A 20,285-nucleotide genomic window follows, 5' to 3' on the forward strand; every position below is an offset into this window, starting at 1 on the left:
GACGTATCACCGAGGGGTATGGCAAAGTGAAAGAGTAAGAACTGTGATCCATAGATAAATGTCAAATATAAAATGCCAATATAAATCTGCCTTTAAATCGACCCTTGTTTTCAGACTGTAGACAGCTACTCTATTTAAAGGCAGGCTGCCTCCCCAATACTCCTTCTGTCCACAGTAGAAATAAAAGAAGCTGACTCCAAGAAGTTCTGTTCAAGTATTCTCCTCTCCAACAACTACATGTGTCTCTCTACACATTCTGCTCATTCTTTGGTTAATGGCTTAGAAAACACCTAAGTTTCCATTTTCACTTGGTTAAAAGCAATCCATGTATCTGTAGGTAAGGAAGAAAGACAAAAGAAAGAGAAATTACCCACTACTCCCTTTCACATCAACAACACAAAAAGGTGATGAAGTCAGCTCCTAATACTATTACTACTACTACTACTACTACTACTACTACTACTACTACTACTACTACTACTACTACTACTACTACTATATTATTATATTATTATTATTATTTGAGGTCAAAATACAACATTGGGCTGCTTTAAGAGAATGTTGATTCATCATTACTGGAAATTCTACATACCCACTCATCCATTTATTTATTCATTCAAATGTTTTCTGAGCCCCTATTATAAGCCAAGCAGTGTGCTGGGGCTAAAACAATGATTAAAACACAGGCCCTGCCCTCCAGGAACTTTTTAAAAAGGAAAGATAGATATTTAAACAAATCATTGTACAGACATAGGCAAACATAGCAAAATAATGTGATATGCTAAAATAGAAGCCCGAAGTTCTGTAGGAAGACACAGGAAACAAAACATAGGGACCAACACGACTCTAGCCTCAAGAATTTCAGAGATTACTAAACTAAAGTTCCTAGGAGGGGTGTAGCACAATCAGTAAATAAAGAAAAAATTAATCAAGTATTAAGATATTCTATGAAGACAGAATTAATTGGGAGGTTGTGGAACCTAAAAATATGGGGATTCTTAACATGGGATCATGGATGGGCTTCAGAAGGTCCATGAACTCTCTGAAATTATATGCAAAATATATATGTGCAAATGGATATTTTCCTGGATCATATCTTTCATTATAATCTCAAAGGTAAAGAACTATTTCACTAGGATCTTATCCTAAAACCCAATTTTCTATCTTTATCAGAGAAGAGTTTTAAGATCTAATCTTTTACTCAAAATAGGAGATCTGGGTAGCCTAGAGGTCAGAGAAGAACTATGAACTTTCCATAACTTGGTGAAAAATAGTGACTGCTGAAAAGAAGGCAATGAGAAAGGCAGGATTTCTCCCTTTCCATATTCTAGTTGAAGTTAGCCTAAATATATTTTCCCACATACTCAGATACCATGGTGACAGGCATCATATAAATAGACAGTGGCAGCAGGGAGTAGGTCACAGCTTATGTCTGTGAAACCAACATATCAGGCAGGATTAAACCCTAACTAATATAGTTGGCTCCTCCTCATCCATAAAACCAAGCCTGAGAATTCCATACAGGAATTTGGAGGGGGACCTCTGGCTACCTCCCTAATCACAAAGAGCTACTATAATCAAACATATAAGAATAAAAATCACCACTAGAAGTGCAGTGATACTAAACACCCCCATTCCAAATAACAAATGGCATTTGGACCCTAGCTGACCGCTTCCTAGGCACTCCAGGTCTCCTGTGTTTCCAAGCTAACAACAAATATCTTACCAGTCTTATTTGTAAGTAAAATTCAATTAACGTTTGCAGCATGGGCAAGCATCTATATACATAAGCATGCTTGCCATGATGAGCTTCACACACCTCCCTCAAATCCGTAAGTCTAGAAGGCAAAGAAAGAATGAAAATACGGGCATACCAAAATATGAGGGGTAGTCAGCCAAGGAGTAGGTGGATCCACCATAGCCACATTTATATTCACTGATTGTAATATTATACATTATCATGGGCTCTGATGCATCAGATGTAGTGTAGTGTTTTGCAGCTTTCCTTAACACTTGCTGCTCGGCATCTCACTGTATATACTCCATCCATGAATATGGGGAGCCAGGGTTCCAAGAGGGCTCACCTAGTCTGCATTGGAAAAGGAACTATCCTCACTTGGCAGAGAACTCTAGTACAAACGCCTATGCCTTAGGAACAAGCAGCTGTCCAAGTCTCACTAACGACACTCATACACACTTCCTCTCAAAACTATCAAAGGCCTTAGAAAGCAAATCAATCAGTCCTAAAATAGTAAATAATTATAAACAGAGCTGAACATGACATAAAGTACTCAAAAAAATAGTCAACCGACCAACACAGAATGAAGAATGGTCTCCTGCCTCATAATTTTCTAGCCAGAATAGGAAAAGCTAATATTCAGAAAGATAAATATAAAAGACATTTTTTATCACTTTAAAATATAATTGCCTTTTAAAACAAAAATGATGGCAATGTATTTTGGGATTTATAACATATGTAAAAGTAAAATGTGTGACAACAGCAGCATAAAGGACAGGATACAAGGTAGAGGTAAGAGACTAATAGGAAGCCCTAGGCCCCAGGGAGACAGACCAGGGTGAAGGGTAGGAGGCAATGGAAGAGGCAATGGAACAGGACAATGAGGAAGATGACAAGCATAGAAGAAAGGCAGACACGGGATGGCTAGGATAGAAAGGAAGAAGAATAGAATAAAAGAGAAAATAAAACCAGAAGAGAATCAAAAGCAGGTAGAAACAACTACTACCACCAACTCTTCAGTATTACAATGTGTAACTTCATCTCAGTTATAGACATCAACCATTTGTACTTGTTTTAAGTCCTACAATTATACTGATATCCAGAGATTTGCATCATTTTTGTGTTTTCTCTTTAATTCTAAAATTTTGGAGCCTAATCGTCACATAATTATCCATATATAACCATAATAGTCCTTTATATCAAAAAGAATTGTTCCTACCTAAGAAATTCTACTAACTTTAGTCTAAATCTCTTTTGATCTCTCTTTAGCATTTCTGACATTCCCTTCATCTCAAACTCTCACACAATCATACTGTTTTCTCCTAAAATATCAAAATGCCACTATTGGCACTTAGTGTTATTGTGCACTCCCCCTTCACCACCATAGGCAGTAACTACAAAGAACTTCCTAATCCATTAATTAAGTATCTGTACTTCCCATTATGAAGGACTAAATTTAGAAGGCCAAATTGAGTTGGGAGGAAACCATGTGTCACAACAAGTGAGATGAATTCCATGGAAAAGGGCAGGGTTACTGGCCCATTTCTCATAAAGCCTCTGACACTTAATACACCCTCTTCTGCTCAGAATACAAAGTAGCTCTCTCAAGGGTGGGGCAACGATTCATCACTATAATCATCTGGAGAAGACTTTATTGTACCACCAGGTCACAAAAGCCACAGGACTTATCAGCAAGCAGATGTCACAGAGAACATGTCTCCTCTGCTTTCCTGAAACCTCCAATTTAGTTGCACAAAAGAAAGGGGTAGCAAGCCAGTATTAATTGTACCCTTAGAGAAGAGCCACTTCTCGCCTGCAGGGGTGACAGTGACTTTGCTGGGCTACCAAATGGATAGAAAGGCAAAAGTAAACACTGTAATTTGCTGTTTCTGTCTGCAGCACAGGGGGACTGGTAAAACTGACACTGTCTGTAAACAGTAATAATGCCAGATGTAATACAAAGAACAGGATTCCCCCATCTCTCCACCCTCTCCCCACCCTCTCTCCCTATGACATTCCTCCTGAGATTACTCATCCCGAAGAAACACACAGAAGCCTCCCTATAGTCCATATGCTGCTACCAAATGGAGCCAAGGGAGAATCCAAGTTTGTACTGACTCCTCCTACCTCACTCTCACTCAAAGGAAGAATCATTGGAACTCAAGAAATATTTAATTCTACCAGCTAACAAAAAAATACAGGGAGGAGAAGGAATAAGAGAGAAAGTATGGAAAAGATATGTGACATACCCAGGTTTGGATTAGAGTAAGGCTGAAATGACAAAAAGTATAAATGAAAATAGGAGCAACCCAAACAAACCAAAAAATTTAAAAAAAAAATTCACCTTATGCCCACGTCTAGGGGCTCATAAATGATATAGTAAGAGGATAAATTCAAAAGAGAAAGTTACCTGACCAGAGTTCCCGCCAGGTATAATGCAGACGTACTCTACACTTCTTCTGGTAGCAAAGTAGTTTATGTACTACCTGAATGCAGCGCCTGTAACAGAAAAAGAAAAAATGGAATAACCCACAAATACCCCTTCTCTAGCAAGGCAGCTTTGCTAAGGCCACTGAAGAAGCTGGATATGAACTTGTACACATGCAAAATAAAGGAACTTTGACCTACAGTTTTCTGGTGGATATATCCCACCTCCCCCCACCATACACACACTGCTTGTGTTAACTCCCCTTATCATTAGGAAAAGAGAGCTATAACCACATACATATCAATATTCAATTAGACACAATTGTTAACATTCCCTTGAGTATCTTTCCTGAGAGGAAGGATGCACCAGTGGACCAAAATTATACTACTCCACTCAAAACTGCAAACATATGATGAGAAAACACAAAATTAAAGAACTTAAGTCTTTAGATCTATTTAAATTTGTTTTTAATATGAATTAAATTTCAAATAAAATTTAGATTTAAAATTTATTTAAAATTTAAATCTAAATTTTATTTACATTAAAAGTTAAATTAAAAATTCAGTTCCTCAGTTGCACTAACCACATTATTTTTTTAAACATTTTTTATTGAGTTATAGTCATTTTACAATGTTGTGTCCAGTGTAGAGCACAATTTTTCAGTTATACATGAAAATACACATATTCATTGTCACATTTTTTTTCGCTGTGAGCTACCACAAGATCTTGTATATACTTCCCTGTGCTGTACCGTATAATCTTGTTTATCTATTCTACATATGCCTGTCAGTATCTACAAATTTCGAACTCCAAGTCTATCCCTTCTCACCCCCGCCCCTGGCAACCACAAGTTTGTATTCTATGTCTGTGAGTCTGTTTCACTAACCACATTATTAAATACTCAATAACCTCACAGGGCTAGTGGTTGCCACACTGGACAGCACAGATATACAGAACTTTTCTATAGTCACAAAAAATTCTATTGGACAGTGCTATTCTAGATCATTGGAATATTCAACATTATTCACATCCTAACAACATATATGTTTTTGAGAAAATTTCCAAATAAGCGGTTAGTAGGTTGAGATTGAGATGAAAGACATTTTTAAACATTATAAACCTAACAACAAAATGTTTTTTCATCTCTGACTGGCGTAGGGTTTTGAAAGCTTGAAAAGCTATGGATGTTCAGCAAATGGTGTCAGGAAAACTGGACAGCAGCATGTCAATCAATGAAGCTAGAACACTCCCTTACACCATACACAAAAATAAACTCAAAATGGATCAAAGACTTAAACATAAGACAAGATACAAACCTCCGGGAAGAAAAAACACAGGCAAAACATTATCTCACATACATTTCAAAAATGTTCTCCTAGGGCAGTCTACCCAAGCAATAGAAATAAAAGCAAGAATAAACAAATGGGACCTAATTAAACTTACAAACTTCTGCACAGCAAAGGAAACCATAAGCAAAACAAAACGACAACCTACGGAATGGGAGAAAATTTTTGCAAAAGATGAAACTGACAAAGGCTTGATCTCCAGAATATATTAGCAGCTCATACGATGTAGCAGGAAAAAAACAAACAATCCAATCCAAAAAGGGTCAGAAGACCTAAACAAGCAATTCTCCAAGGAAAAAATACAAATGATCAATAGGCACATGAAAAAATGTTCAATATCACTAATTATCAGAGAAATGCAAATCAAAACTATGATGAGGTATCACCTCACACCAGTCAGAATGGCCATCATTCAAAAGTCCACAAATGACAAATGCTGGAGAGGCTGTGGAGAAAAGGGTGGGAATGCAGTTTGGAGCAGCCACTGTGGAAAGCAGTAGAGAGATTACTCAAAAGACTAGGAACAGACTTACCATATGACCCAGTAATTCCACTCCTGGGCATATATCCAGAAGAAATCCTTCTTCAAAAAAACACCTGCACTCCAATGTTCATAGCAGCACTATTTACAATAGCCAGGACATGGAAACAGCCTAAATGTCCATTGACAGATGACTGGATAAAGATATGGTATATTTATACAATGGAATACTATTCAGCCATAAAAATGACAACATAACGCCATTTGCAGCAACATGGATGTCCCTGGAGAATGTCATTCTAAGTGAAGTAAGCCAGAAAAAGAAAGAAAAATACCATATGAGATCACTCATATGTGGAATCCAAAGAAAGAAAGAAAGAAAGAAAAAGACAAATGAACATAAATACAAAACAGAAACAGACTCATAGACATAGAATACAAACTTGTGGTTGCCAGAGGGGAGGGGGATGGGAAGGGACAGACTGGGAGTTCGAAATTTGTAGACACTGACAGGCATATGTAGAATAGATAAACAAGATTATACTGTATAGCACAGGGAAATGTATACCGGATCTTGTGGTAGCTCACAGTGAAAAAGAATGCAACAATGAATATATATATATTCACGTATAACTGAAAATTTGCGCTTCACACTGGAAACTGACACAACATTGTAAACAGACTATAACTCAATTTTTAAAAATAGTTTAAAAAAAAAGCTATGGATGAAAGTATAAAGGAAAATATTGATAAAATTTACTTCCTAAAAATGAAAACCTCTTGTTTGATTACAAAAATTATAATGATTAAAACTAAGAGTCAAACAATACAGGAAATTACATTTGCAACAAATGACATGAAAGGGTTACTATGCTTAATATATATAAATTTATACAAATTGATAAGAAAAACTAATGCTCCTAATAAGAAAGATGGGCAAAGGAAATGGTCAACAAATTCTCCCGTCCCCCAATAAAGGGGAAATATGGAAAGTTAACATTTTCCAACAATGTTCAACTTCACCTAAAAAAGTCATATTAAAACAAGATCCTGGGGGAAGAGTATAGCTCAGTGGTAAAGTGCATGCCTAGCATGCACAAGGTCATGGGTTTGATCCCCCAATACTGCCGTTACATAAAAATAAATAAATAAATAAGCCTACCCTCTCCCCCAAAATAAATTAAATAAATGAAAAATACCACCCTTAAAAAAAAAAAAAACAAGATCCTGCTTTTGCATATCAAATTAATAGATTTTAATGCTGACAAAAGTACAGCAAAATAGCCACTCATATATTATCAGAGGAAGTATAATTGGTACAGAGCCCTTTTAGTAGACAATTTGGCAATCTCCATGAATAGTCTTAATAATGTTTATATCCTTTGATCCACTAATGCCACTCCAGAAAATTCAGCTTTAATCCAGAATGGAAAAAAAAATGCTTTATGCAAAAAGATGTTCAACATAATCTTATTCAGAGTAAAAGAAAACTGGAAATAACTGTGAAAAGAATGTCCAACACTGAAAGAAGAGTAAGTAAATCATTACATAATGTTATGTACTGTGTTCCTCCAAAATTCATACGTGGATATCCTAACCCCAATGTGACTGAATTTGGAGAAAAGGCCTTTAAGGAGGTAAAGTTAAATGACGTCAAAGGCTGGGGCTCTAATAATCTGCTAGAACTAACTTCCTTATAAGAAGAGGGCCATCTATAAGCCAAGGAGACAGGCCTCTGTAGAAACCAAAGGTTCTGGCACCTTGATCTTCGACTTCCAACCTCCAGAGCTGTGAGGAATAAATTTCTGTTGTTTAAGCTACCCGATCTGTGGTTTTTTTGTTAAGGCAGCCCACGCAAACTATTACACATACATATAATGAAATCTCATGAAGCTCTTTAAAAGCACATTCATGGAGAATTTTTCACAACACAGATATTTCTGTTATAATGGTAAATGAAAAAACAGCATGCAAAATTGTATACAATTAAATATATAATGGTTACAACTATATTCAAATGCATAGAAAACAGATTAAGTTTTCATGTTAATGGTGGTTGCTTCAATGTAGGATTGTAAGTGAATTCTATTCTTTCTCTTTTTCTGTTTTCACCAAATTTTCTACAAGTATATTTTACTTTTATAGCTTAAAAAAAAAACACCATTTAAAACAAATTCATTTAAAAAAATGTTTTAAATCTAGAAAAGGGCACAAAGGGACTTCTGAAAGATAGAAATGTTTTGTATCTTGATTAGAATAGTTGTTACAGGGATGTATACATTTGTTAAAACTCATCAAACCACTCATCCTACTGAAATCCTGTTAGTAAGTCCTTGGCAATGGGGGTCTAGAAACCAACAGGCAGAACATGAGAGAATTAATATGGAGAGAACTAGTATGTAAATCTGTGAACCAAGAATCTAAGTACTCAAGGTTTTACACTGTCATTTCTTAAATTAAGTTAATGTTCCTTCTACTTTTGCCAAAGAGGGAAAAAGTCCAAGCAAAAACAAAAACCTTGGCAGTAGTGAGGATATAGAGAAGTTGGAGCCCTCATACCTTGTTGGTGGAAATGTCAAATGGTATCACCACTTTGGAAAATAGTTTAAAAGTTTCTCAAAATGTTAAACATAGAGTTACCATATGGCCCACAAATTCTACTACTAGGTATATACACAAGAAAAATGAAACATACATCCACACAAAAGCTTGTACATGAAGGTTCATAGCAGCATTATTCATAACAGCTAAAGGTATAAACAACCCAAATGTCTAACAAATGATGAATGGATAAATGAAATGATGTTGTACATCCATAAATAAAATATAAATCATACAAGATGGATGAAAACATAAGTAAAAAAAAAAAAGTCAGTCACAAAAGATCATATGTATTTCATTTATAAAAATGTCCAAAATAGGCAAACAGAGAGAGACAGAAAGTAGATTGAGGGTGGGGGCACAGAGGCCCAAGGCTGGACTGTACTGCTCTGAAGCTCCAGGCTCATCATATAAACCAAAAGTTTCAGAAGTCAGACCTATCTCTTCATTCATTCATTTCACAAATACTGACTGTATACCAAGTAAACATCCTACACTTAAGTCTTACAAGAACTAAGTGGTCAAGTTCTTAGAAACTAGATACGCATAACCTGCTAGATTGAGGCAAATGAGAGAGGCTTTTTTCTCTTGAAACTGTTCTGACATGAAAAGAATAATGCAAAGAACAGAAAAATAGAAGAGAAAATAAGCAAGGCAAAAGGGCTTAGCAAAGTGGCTCCTCTCCACATAATGTGCCCCAACTGAAATTCAGCTGAATGGTAACTTCAAGTGGAGAATACTTCTAGAGGTGGGATTAAGACTCTCACAGGTTCTATGGCTTTAATATAAGACAAAGAGTATCCTGAGATCTCACTGACTTCAGCAGGATCCTACTAACTAACACCGTATCAATCTGTAGGGTATCAATTTGACAGTTCATGGAATCAAGCAAAAATGGTGTAGCTAATTTCTTGGGCCTCTTAGCAGAAGGTAAAAAAAGGCAAAAAAAAAAAAGCATCCCCCCACAAACCAACCCTCCACAAACCTCCCTCTGTGAAGTGAGAGCTAAAGACACTAGCTAAAGGGATTAAAGTGCCTGACAACACATCAAACATACAATTGAAATGAACTAAATTTGTATGTTAAAGTCCTGGAAGTTTTCAGAATATTTCCAATAATGGGCCTGCATTGCTACCTTACCAGCCTATTCTACTGGCTTCATTATACATATCTCTCTGTTCTTTCCACTCCTTACAGCTCTCAGTAGTTTTGTAGGAGGCCTTTCAGACAGAACTTTATGAGAGGACTATGTAACAGATCTCTCTTAAAAGACTTCAGTATCTCCAGGAGTGATATTAATGCAAACCAGAAAGAAATATAAATTAACATATACATCAATACATGTATCAAAATTTTAAACAATTTCCTTTTATTCTTTAAATAAATTGTATCAAAACTGCTTACAAAGTAATATAAATTGTACTGTAAATAATCCTAGTACTTCCCAAATCATTTGTTGATGTTTAGAAATTGTGGTGTGATCTCCTATATGATGCAGTTGTCACTAACCACAGGATGCCCTAGTTTGAGCCATGGTTTAACTCAGGAATATACAAACTCTTCTATCAATTTGACATTAAACTGATAGTCACTAGGTCCCTCCTTGGTGCTGAAAGCTTTGTTGCAGCCAGCAAGGGTGGCTGGAACCTGCCCATGCATGACCACCCACACACAGTACACTGGACACCAGCACTTCTCACATGGCCTGGACCTGGACAGTTGCACCTTATCTCTATTAACAACACTGTCCCAATACTGAGCCACTATGGAGCAGCAGTGAGATACTATCTATGTCACCACCCTCTGATGCCAGCACCCTCTAGTTCAAAGGCTTTCAACATCCACTCCAGGCTCTGTTCCCACCTCTGCAGCCACCCAAAAGATGACATTATTATCCTTGTGGTCTCAGTAACTTAATACTACTTACCAAGCAGAAAGAAAATTTTAACAACTGCTACGATCTTAAAAACATACTGGTTGAATGACTCCAAATTTACTACTTAGGGTGTCTCTTTATGCATGTAGAGGTTTCCTATTTCAACACAAGACACTTTAACCTGAAATCTTCTTGTAGGGTCCATTGAAATCTCCACACATGGGTTTGAGAATCCCTGATTTAGAAAGACTCCACATTTTCCATGTAAGAGTAACTTAAAGGAGAGTTTACTCTCCTCAGAGACTATTTCCCCTAACTCCCAAATCCTGTAGCAGCAGTGGGGGTGGTGGCAAGAATAAAAGAGTACAGCCAGAACTGGAAATTAACTGGTTGGGTTTTCCTCCCTCTTACTGCTCCAGGCAAGGCTTTTCTTTCCTTCTTCTTCTTCTTTTTTTTGTATAAGCACCTTCCCCCATTATTACTTTACCTACAGCATTCATACACAGATGTGAAACTGTTTCATTTCTGACCCAGATTCTGGCTTTGAGTATTAAGTCTTTCACACTCCATATTTCTTCATATTTCACTAGGAGGATTATAAACTTATCTGAAATGGTAGAAATTCATTTTGCTTTCAATTTCTCATTCTGCTCTATGCTGCTGAAAAGCAGTACATAATGAGAAGTGAGAGTAGCAACCTGGCCTGATGCCCAGCTAGGAGCAGGTAAGTTCACCTAAAAAGGATGTGATGCTCCAAATGCCAAAAACTGGAAAGAGGGTTGGAAGTAAGGAGAGGAAGATGTGGAAATATGCCCATGGGTAGTAATGAAGAAAAGTGAATTCAGCCTGAGGGTGGGACCTTCTGCCCAGCCTCTGTCAGCTTGATGCCTCATTATCTTCTCCATCTTCCCTAACCTCAGGACATTCAATTAGGAAACAGGCGGAAAAAGAATTGAGAAAGCAAGGCAAAACCAAAAAGTTAGGAACTCAGGGGAGGAGGGAGTCAAAACAGTTAGTGTAGATTAGATTCAATGGCTAGGATGTGAGGGTTTGGGTGGACAGATACATACCAGTAACTCTAAATACTGAACACACAGTCTTACCCTGTCATCCCACCTTTAACTGTTATCCATTATCCACTTAATCTCAGGCAACTTTTTTTCTGCCCTCCTATCCTTCCTCCATGCACCTTACATTCTAATCATCCTGAATTACTTCCTATTCTCCAACATGCCACACTTTCAAATCTCCAAGCTTTTGAACATGCTGGTCCCCTGCCTGAGGTGTCCCTCCCCACTCCTCCACATAGAAAACTCCTACTGTTTCTTCATGACTCAGGTCAAATACAGCCTTTTCCGATGCCCCAGTCAGCAATAGTCATCCTAAAGAAATATTTCCTTTGTTACTTATCATAGTAGTAGTTAAGAGTACAGTCTCTGGGGTCAGACAGACTTGAGTTTGACTCTTGCTGATGCAACTAACTAGGTGTGCAACTGTGACAGCCAGCCTGCAAGATGGCACCCATTAGTCCCCACCTCCTGGCATTCACACTTTATGTAGTCCCTTCTCACACTGTATCAGGCCTGGTCTGTGTGGCCAACAGGAATGGTATGTCATTATAGATTAGGTTATAAAAGGCATTATGACTTCCATCTTGGGCTGTCCTCCTTCTCTTTCTCTCTTGGATTATTTGCTTTGGGGAAAGCCAGCTGCCATGTTGAGCAACCCTATGGAGAGGCCCATGCAGCAAGGAATTGAGATTTGCCAACAACCATGTAAGTGAGCTTGGAAGCAATTCTCCAGCCCCAGTAAAGCCCAGTAGAGCTTCAGTGGAGCCAAAACGCTGACTACAGCTTATGCCAAAACTACCCAGCTAAACTGTTCCTGGATTTATGAACCATAGAAACTGTGAGATAATAAATGTTCGTTTTAAACCTCTCTGTTTCGGGGTAGTGTGTTACATAGAAATAGATAATCCACCTGAGAAGGAAGGGAACAGCCCAGGATTTACCATAAGAAAATTTAGGTTCATGTTCAAGCAATGGTGCTTACTAACTGAATACCAAATCTCCAGAGCCTCAGTTTCCTTCCTTGGAAAATGAGAAAACTGAGACTATAATAATATACTACAAAGTCAATAACATATCTTAGAACTAGAACATAAGATAATCAAGCTAGAAATACAGTCTGTGGCAAAACAAATCTGATCCCTAAGGTAATGATGTTCAGAGATCCCATCTAACACAAGCAGAAAACTCCTCTAATAAGTGCTATTAAAAAAGCAGCCTTTCATGGTCTTTGAATTGAAATAAAGGATAAGATTTACTTTTAAACATCCAAAAGATATGGAAAAATCAAACCACAACCTATTTACCTAAACATAAAATTTGTATCATTATTTCATACCTAGGAAATCAAGACTATGTAGCCTACAAATGGTCTAAAAAGCTGGCAATCTACTCTATTCAGAGTAAAATCTCTTATAACTCCCTAGATCCCAGCCCTGGCATTGGAACAAGGTACACTAAGCTTGCTGTGTGCCAAACTGTTCTCTTACTCAAAAAAGTGGAGGTACTAATTTCGTTGTCAGACTGAGGTTTGATGCTTTTTTAAAAATTTTATTTTATTATTTTTAAAAATTTATTTTATTTGAGGGGGGAGTTAGGTTTACTTATTTATTTTTAGGAGGTACTGGGGACTGAACCCATGAATTCCAATGCTTTTTAAGGAATAAAGGTAATATACACACTTGAGATCACACTAACATGGCAGAGCTGTTCTTGGGCATTAACGATAAGAATACTGAAATAGCAAAGAAGAGAGAAAGCCTAAAGGCTTCAACTTTATTAAAATATGATTTTCAGTTGTCTCCAGTTGTACTGGTTGAAAAGAATTGTGATAGACAATCAGATCTCCTCAGTAGGCAGGAATCTCCCAGCCAGGTCACTGTACACACCATCTGCCTAGCTAGCAGAGTTCTGACTAGGCTGCTAGGACAATGTAGGCCAAGAATGGACCAGAAGGTCTAACTCTCTGGTCTTTCCCTGCCTTCTACCTGCTGCTGACTACTTTGATACCAAAGCCCAGGGATAACTAAGTGTTCTGCTGGTATTCCATATCTTTGGATACAAGAGCCACCTATGATCACTGCTTCAGTGTATCAGCCCTGTTCTTCATTCGGTGTGCCTAAAAATGATAATGAAGATGTGAATTCAAACTGTGGTTTGCACTTTTACCCGCTTCTGGGAAAACATATAAATCCAGGCCACAAAATGCTCCCTGACATTTCTCCACATATAAATGTGTTTTTCCTGAAATGACATATATATAGAAGTTTTGTGATTATAAACTTCCCATCACTCAATTCTGTAAAATAGATTTGCACACATTAAATGAACCACAGTACTTACACATAGAGATCCATAGGAAACTCCTTCATCATGTGTGTTACAATAAACTCTACCATCAGGTCTGAATGGGAAAAGGAAAAAAATTAGATCAATCAGAATGAAATTCATTGCTTGCCTTTAAGTTGGGAAAAAAAAAAACCTTCCCAGTACACCTTGCACTCATGCTGAATGGCATCCATCAACCACATCTTTATTAATGTGCACTTAAATTTATTTTATATGAGGCAGTTTTTGCAACACTTTTCAACACCTGCCACTTGTAACAACAAAATTAGTTCTGTCTCCTACTTCCAGAAGGATATCTTGACCTGCCAATAAACTCAGATACAAGGGAGATTTCATCATAGATATTTCATACCATGGAACTAATGCAAAATGCCAAAGGGAAATCATATTCTGAGACCCAAGTGATGAGCAAGCTGAGAAAAAATTACGGATCACATCCATGTAACCAGAGACTAAAACTCTAAAGCTATGTAAGTCTGTCTCATCTTGCTATCACACTCAGTTTGACAGATATTGACTGAAATGGTCTGTAGAGCTTTGGGTCAATAGAAGTTTATTATATCGTCTTAATTACTGTTTCTAAAATCAAGTAGATCTAGGAACTAGGGCTGGATATCCAAGTGAAATGAGATTAAGAGTTCAGATCACTCCCCTGAGGAAAATGCAGAATTCTAGGCAGAAAAAATTAGCTATGATACATCCCCCTATCTGTCAGCTCTGTCAATCTCATCTCAGCTTAATTTACTCAGAGGAAGTTTTGTATGTTTGAACCTTGAACTTTAAGCCTCCTAGCCAGCTGACACATCAATTTAGACCAAGAAAAGGAAGGAATAATTTGAAATCTTGATCAGGAGTAAGATAATTTACAAATTTAAATCACATATCAAGCTTAGACTTAGCCATCTGTCTCCCTAGAAAGATCCTTTTCTTTTCATCAGAGCACCCTTTAATTGACAATTATATTTATTGAGATTACTTTACCAAACTCAACAATAAACACGGTTTCTGAGGCCAGGGAAGAAACATAACTAGTAACTTTCTTCACTGAGGAGGAAGAACATCAACCAGGATCTATCCTTCATCTTAATCATGAAAACCTATCACTGGCTCTGAAACACGCCAATCTTGATGACACTCACCGAGTACCGCACATACTAAAGGACGGCAGGGAAGATTCTTGTCTGCTGCCTTCTTCCTGTGTCTCATAGGCTTCATACAAAAAAGAAATTAAATTAGTAGACACCTGAAACAACAGCCAATGGCTCATTATCATTATCATGTTTTTCATGCAAATAAAATCACTACTACAGAGATGCTACTTTTTCTTTCTTTTTCTAGTGGTGGGGGTGGGGTGGGGCAGAGAGGACACGTAAATGCTTCTCAGTTTTCAATGCAGGCCTGTAACAAAAACACAATTCACAGCAAGACAACAGGAACATACTATAATGAGAAAGTTGTCGCTTTTACTTTGATTTTCTCTATACAAGTGATATTACTAACAACAAAAGAGGTATATTAGTATTTTTCTTTGATAAAATAATAATTAAGAAAAAGAAGAGGAGAAGGTGACTATGTAGAGGCAGTAACAGTCACAGTTGCAAAAAAACAAAAGAAAGTTTTCAGTGTAAACCTCAATATGATATTTCTGAATGTACCTCCATGTTTTAGAAAATTCCCTGGTCCTCCATATTCTATTTCCCCCACCTCTCAGGTGAATAAATCAAAGTAGTACCTGTCATCGATCAATCAAAGATCATACTACAAACAAAAGGCTTAGGCCTATCTTCTTGTTAAAATCTATGTTACTGATAGATTCTAATATTACTGCCATGAGTATTACTGCTGTGGGTATATGGTTGTGGATCTTTCTATTCTCTCTTGATTAGGTAACACCTCCATGACACACAAAAAATCACAACAGGCATGGGTCTACTGAACAGCAGTCAAGCAAGAGCCCTTTAGCACAACTTTCCACCCTCATTTGTTCTAGTAGAATCAATTTCATCCTCCCCAGTCCTACCAACACACACAAAAATTTTCCCTACAAAGAAACAAGAAACAAAAGTCACACCTACCATTCTATGTAAGTTTACACGAAAATTCATGTTGTCGTCATGCAAAAATGCATTGGCATATTGATCCTAATAAAAATAAAAATATAGAGAAAAAGTAAGGAATGAAACCTATACTTAAGAAACTCAGTTTATAATCTATCTATAATCTATAATCTTAAAGTCCAAGGATTTGTAGGACTTAAAGAACTCCTTTCAAGGACCAGTGAGAGAGCTCATGGGATGAGCCTAGAGCCTTTATGTCAATCCCTACTTAAGCCATGAGATTTCAGTTGGGTGTAATCTTCCAGTGTGTCTCTAACTGGCCAAAAATCTCTAAGCAAATTACAAACAATAAAAATTAAGGCATGGGCATTTGAGGCAAATGCTGAGAGGAATCTGTTTTCCTATTCTCTCTTCCTTCCCATCTGCCCAAGGAGGCTGCTCTGTTTGTGACAGCTTGAAGGTTCTCATAGGAACTGCAGGATGCATGTGCAAGCTCCACATGAGGATCTACAATTAAGAAGAAAGGTCTGCACTCCGCCGGGAATGGGTTTGGCACAGCAAGAGAATACTGCTTACACAGGCAGCATGGCAGTAGGCAAGACCCCATTTATCCCTGGCTTTGCTGAAGACTGATGGAAAATCAAAAACCTCTCACCATGGGTCAGTAATAAACATTCCTTGGACCTTTCCCAATACCTGTTCTGAAGATCTGACATGCCTACAGACTCCAATTACTAGGAACTGTTACAATCTGTGAAAAACAACTCCTTTAAAGATTTTCTTGGAAAGATTTTTGAAAAGCAATTACACTCAGGCCCACTGCTAATAAGCAGCTCTTCTAAAACCAGCTACCCCTAACCTGGTGAAAAGTAGGTCATCTTTCCACAGAGAACATAAAAAGGGAAAGACTGAGAGAGATCTCTACTCCATGTGGACCACACCTTTACTTTTTCTTAGGAGAGAAAAGATCAAAATAAGGAATAAGTGAAGGAGGAGGTTGAAAGTACAAATTTAGCTCTAAATTGACTCATTTTTTGGCATACCTGTGTTGCCACCAAGATCTAGGGTGAGTTCAGGCCCAATTAATCCAACCAAAAGTGCCTTCTTACAAAGCCAAAAACCTCTTCTTTTTTTCCCTTGGGCTCTTGCTCTTCATCAAACTGCAATCAGCCCACTTTACTCAGTTTCCAATTCCCCTCCTTGGCTTTTCTCTCTACCTCTCCCCACAGGAAACCTGAGCTCCTTTTTCCATTTTGCTAAATGCAAAAGACCAGACATGAACAGCTTCAAAGGAGCAGGATTATTTTTTCTAAAGAGGCATAAGTCTCATTTCAAACTCTTAAAAACTAGAATCTTTCAGTTCTCAATTATAGTTATTACATATCACAATTCATTATTAATTCATGCAGTAAATTCTAATTGAGCCTTTACTATGTGCCAGACACTAAGAATACACTACGAAGAAGACAAAGTACTATCGGAGTAGGGAAGAGACAATAAGATGGGGGAAGATTTTTCTCCCTCAAGCTTTAGGATTATAAAAGCCAGGAGACAGGAACTGGGGAAAAGGGCAGAAAGAGAAAACACTTGGTGCAAGATAAGCTAATACCAGAAGGCTGGTGAGACCTACCTCTGCAATACATGTAAGGATAATCAGACAGAGTTTGCCACTGTGAAGTCGGTGCTCATCTGAAAAGAAAAAATAAACTCTTCTCTTTAAATCATCCAGACCATGTTTCTAGAAAGAATAAAGATGTGTAGCATCAAAAAGAACATTCATACTTTCTTTCCCCACAAAACTCATGAATGAAAGTCAAGGTTCTACTAGAGTAATCCTTGCTTATCTTCTAGGCAAAAGAATTGCCCCAGTATTTTTTTTAATACTCTGGTAGTCTGATGAACAGCTAACCACCATCCAGAGAACCATGTAATTATTATAATGTTTCCTATTACCATCAGGGCCATGCGCTTAGTTTCCGTATCAGCCCTTTGCTTCTGAATAATCAGGTCCATTCCCTTTCCCACCCCTCCCCATCCATTAGCTATAAGCACCATCATCTTTACCCACCTACCACAAAATCCAGAAAAACTTTATACCTGTTCTTCGCAAACTGGCAGTAGAATCAGAAAGAAGTTAACTGGAGACTAGGGTCCACCTCATACTTCTCTTGTACTGTGAATATTACTTATATATGACCAGGAAAGCAGAGAATTCTTAATCATTTTTCTTACTGCCTCTACAAATATTTATTTAGTGCCTACTATATGATGGACACTGTGCTAGGCACTAGAGATGTAGCACTGAACTAACCAAAAGTCTGTGGTCTCTAAGAATTCACATTCTAGTTATTAAGAAAGAAAGCAACCTCAATAACAGGGCTCTAAGCCCACATGAATGACCAAGAAAGAGCTACTCTATCACTGCCAATTACCAGAACCATCAAAGCTTAATTACTTTTCAGGATCTTTGTGGGTGACAGGGTGAAATGGAGGAAAAAAGAGGGTCATGCCAGTATATCCAAAACAGATAAATGGCTTATGATGTTTCAAATTAGCTTTGACAGGACCCAGACTAAAGTCCATTCTGGAGAGATCTATTAGCAGACTACAGTGCTACAGAAGTTAGCTAATAGTACTCATCCTGACATTAACCTGTTACTTCCTCAAAGATGGAATCTATCAACTAAAATCTGACAATCAGAAGGCATAATGAGGGTTGTGGTCAAAGAAATACATTCATCTCTCCTCAGAGATAGGCCATGCAAAACAGAAATGATGCTAATCCCTATCTGGCATTCCCAGTGGCTTACACCAGAGCCCCTAGGCAGCCAGAAGAGAAATGCCCCTGCCTATGCAAAACTAGATTCATGAGACTCTTCCACCTACACTTGGACACAGGGTTTCTCTGGCACTATCCTCCCTTTCCCCCAAAGCTCATAAACAACTCTTATAGAAAAGCCTGTAGCTATCTCTCCACTTATAAAGAAAAAGGAAAAAAAAAAACTGTTTCTGAATATAAAAATAGGGCATATTTCATTATAAACACTTTTTTTTAATTCAGAAAAGCATAAAAAAGGATAATAGAAACCAAGTTTAATCACACTACTCAGACACCAATACTGTTAAAACTTGGGTGAATCAACTTTAAGTCTATGTATGCACAGATATACATACATATCTTTAATATTTTTGCCTAATGTATATTTTAAAGATTAAGTATATATTTTCTTAGGGTGACAATACCCAAGTCAGAAGATCTTCAGGAAAAAAAGGCTTTGAAAGCAGAGCCAAATCAAGGAGATGATAAACACAAAATTCTGGAGAATGGTGAGGAGAGTAGTAACTCGGGAGGGGACACAAAGGTAGTTTTAACAGCATTAAGAGTTTCTTAAGTTGAGTGGTAGGTTCACATATGTTCACTTTATTATTATACTTTATGACCTATGCTATTTATTATGCTTATTATAAACGTATAACCTGATAGTCATATAGTCATATATATTAAAAGCATCTTTTTATAGGTATCAAATGATAGATATATAATAAAGAAGAAATAGTATTGAGAGGAGGGGGAGGAGGAACAGAGCCAAGGGAAGAAGTTGCTTCTATTGCTCCTAAAAACATAACGAGATCCTGTTAGCCAGGTCAGGATCTTAATCAAAAGGAAGAGAGCTGGGCCAGTGAAGCCACACAGGAGCCGTTTTTAAAAGTAACTCTTCATCATACCTAATCATATTTAGGCTGCCATACATACCTTGCCATATTTAGGCTACCTGTTGGCAAAGACCTAACCCAGTCTCAATTTAGAGAAATAGCCTGAGACCACACATACTGCAATTAAAATGCCCTCAATTTTGCTTTCCATTTTATGGATGGCAAAGTGACCAGGACAAAGGGGTTTATACAATCATTAAGGCTAAAAGTGAGTTCCAAGGGCCTCAATTCACTGTGCTATATCAAGCAAAGCTAAAAGTTCATTTTCAGGGTCACTGCTATGCAGTTTTTCTCTTTCTGTGGTTGCTGCAATATGTCTAGAGAAAGGAAGAGGTTACCCATTTCCATAAAGGAGAAGCGATGGCCTCAGGAAAACACTGATACACAAGAGTCTCGCTATCCTTGCCTGCCAGATCTCACTTGCCAAGTCTCAGAGGCTCACCATCTCTGCAGCTCCCAACAGAACTCTCTAAATTAGGAATCTGTGACATGGACTACTTGTATCCATCTCATCCCAATACATAGCTCTCTCTGGGAAGAGCACACTCACAAGGCATAACAAGAGAAAAAAATCAAAGATTGCAAGACAAAGATCTCAAAAAGCTAATGCAGTATGTCTAAGTGTTAA

The 20,285-nt window shown here is 37.5% G+C and overlaps 1 protein-coding gene across 4 annotated transcripts in view; it reads right to left on the reverse strand.

Moving 5' to 3' along the window:
* The window catches only part of ARMH3 (armadillo like helical domain containing 3), a 152,779-nt gene that overhangs the window by 93,820 nt on the left and 38,674 nt on the right, over window positions 1-20,285 (reverse strand). For all 4 annotated transcript variants that reach the window (XM_031461640.2, XM_064488354.1, XM_031461641.2 and 1 more), the window contains exons 16-20: window positions 17,574-17,632; window positions 15,962-16,027; window positions 15,026-15,095; window positions 13,881-13,941; window positions 4,149-4,237 (exon numbers count right to left, since the gene is read on the reverse strand). In XM_031461640.2, the coding sequence (XP_031317500.1) occupies window positions 4,149-4,237; window positions 13,881-13,941; window positions 15,026-15,095; window positions 15,962-16,027; window positions 17,574-17,632 (345 nt within the window). The remainder of the gene's footprint in view (window positions 1-4,148; window positions 4,238-13,880; window positions 13,942-15,025; window positions 15,096-15,961; window positions 16,028-17,573; window positions 17,633-20,285) is intronic.

The sequence above is a fragment of the Camelus dromedarius genome, chromosome 8 (assembly GCF_036321535.1).
Source record: "Camelus dromedarius isolate mCamDro1 chromosome 8, mCamDro1.pat, whole genome shotgun sequence".
Taxonomy (NCBI): domain Eukaryota; kingdom Metazoa; phylum Chordata; class Mammalia; order Artiodactyla; family Camelidae; genus Camelus; species Camelus dromedarius.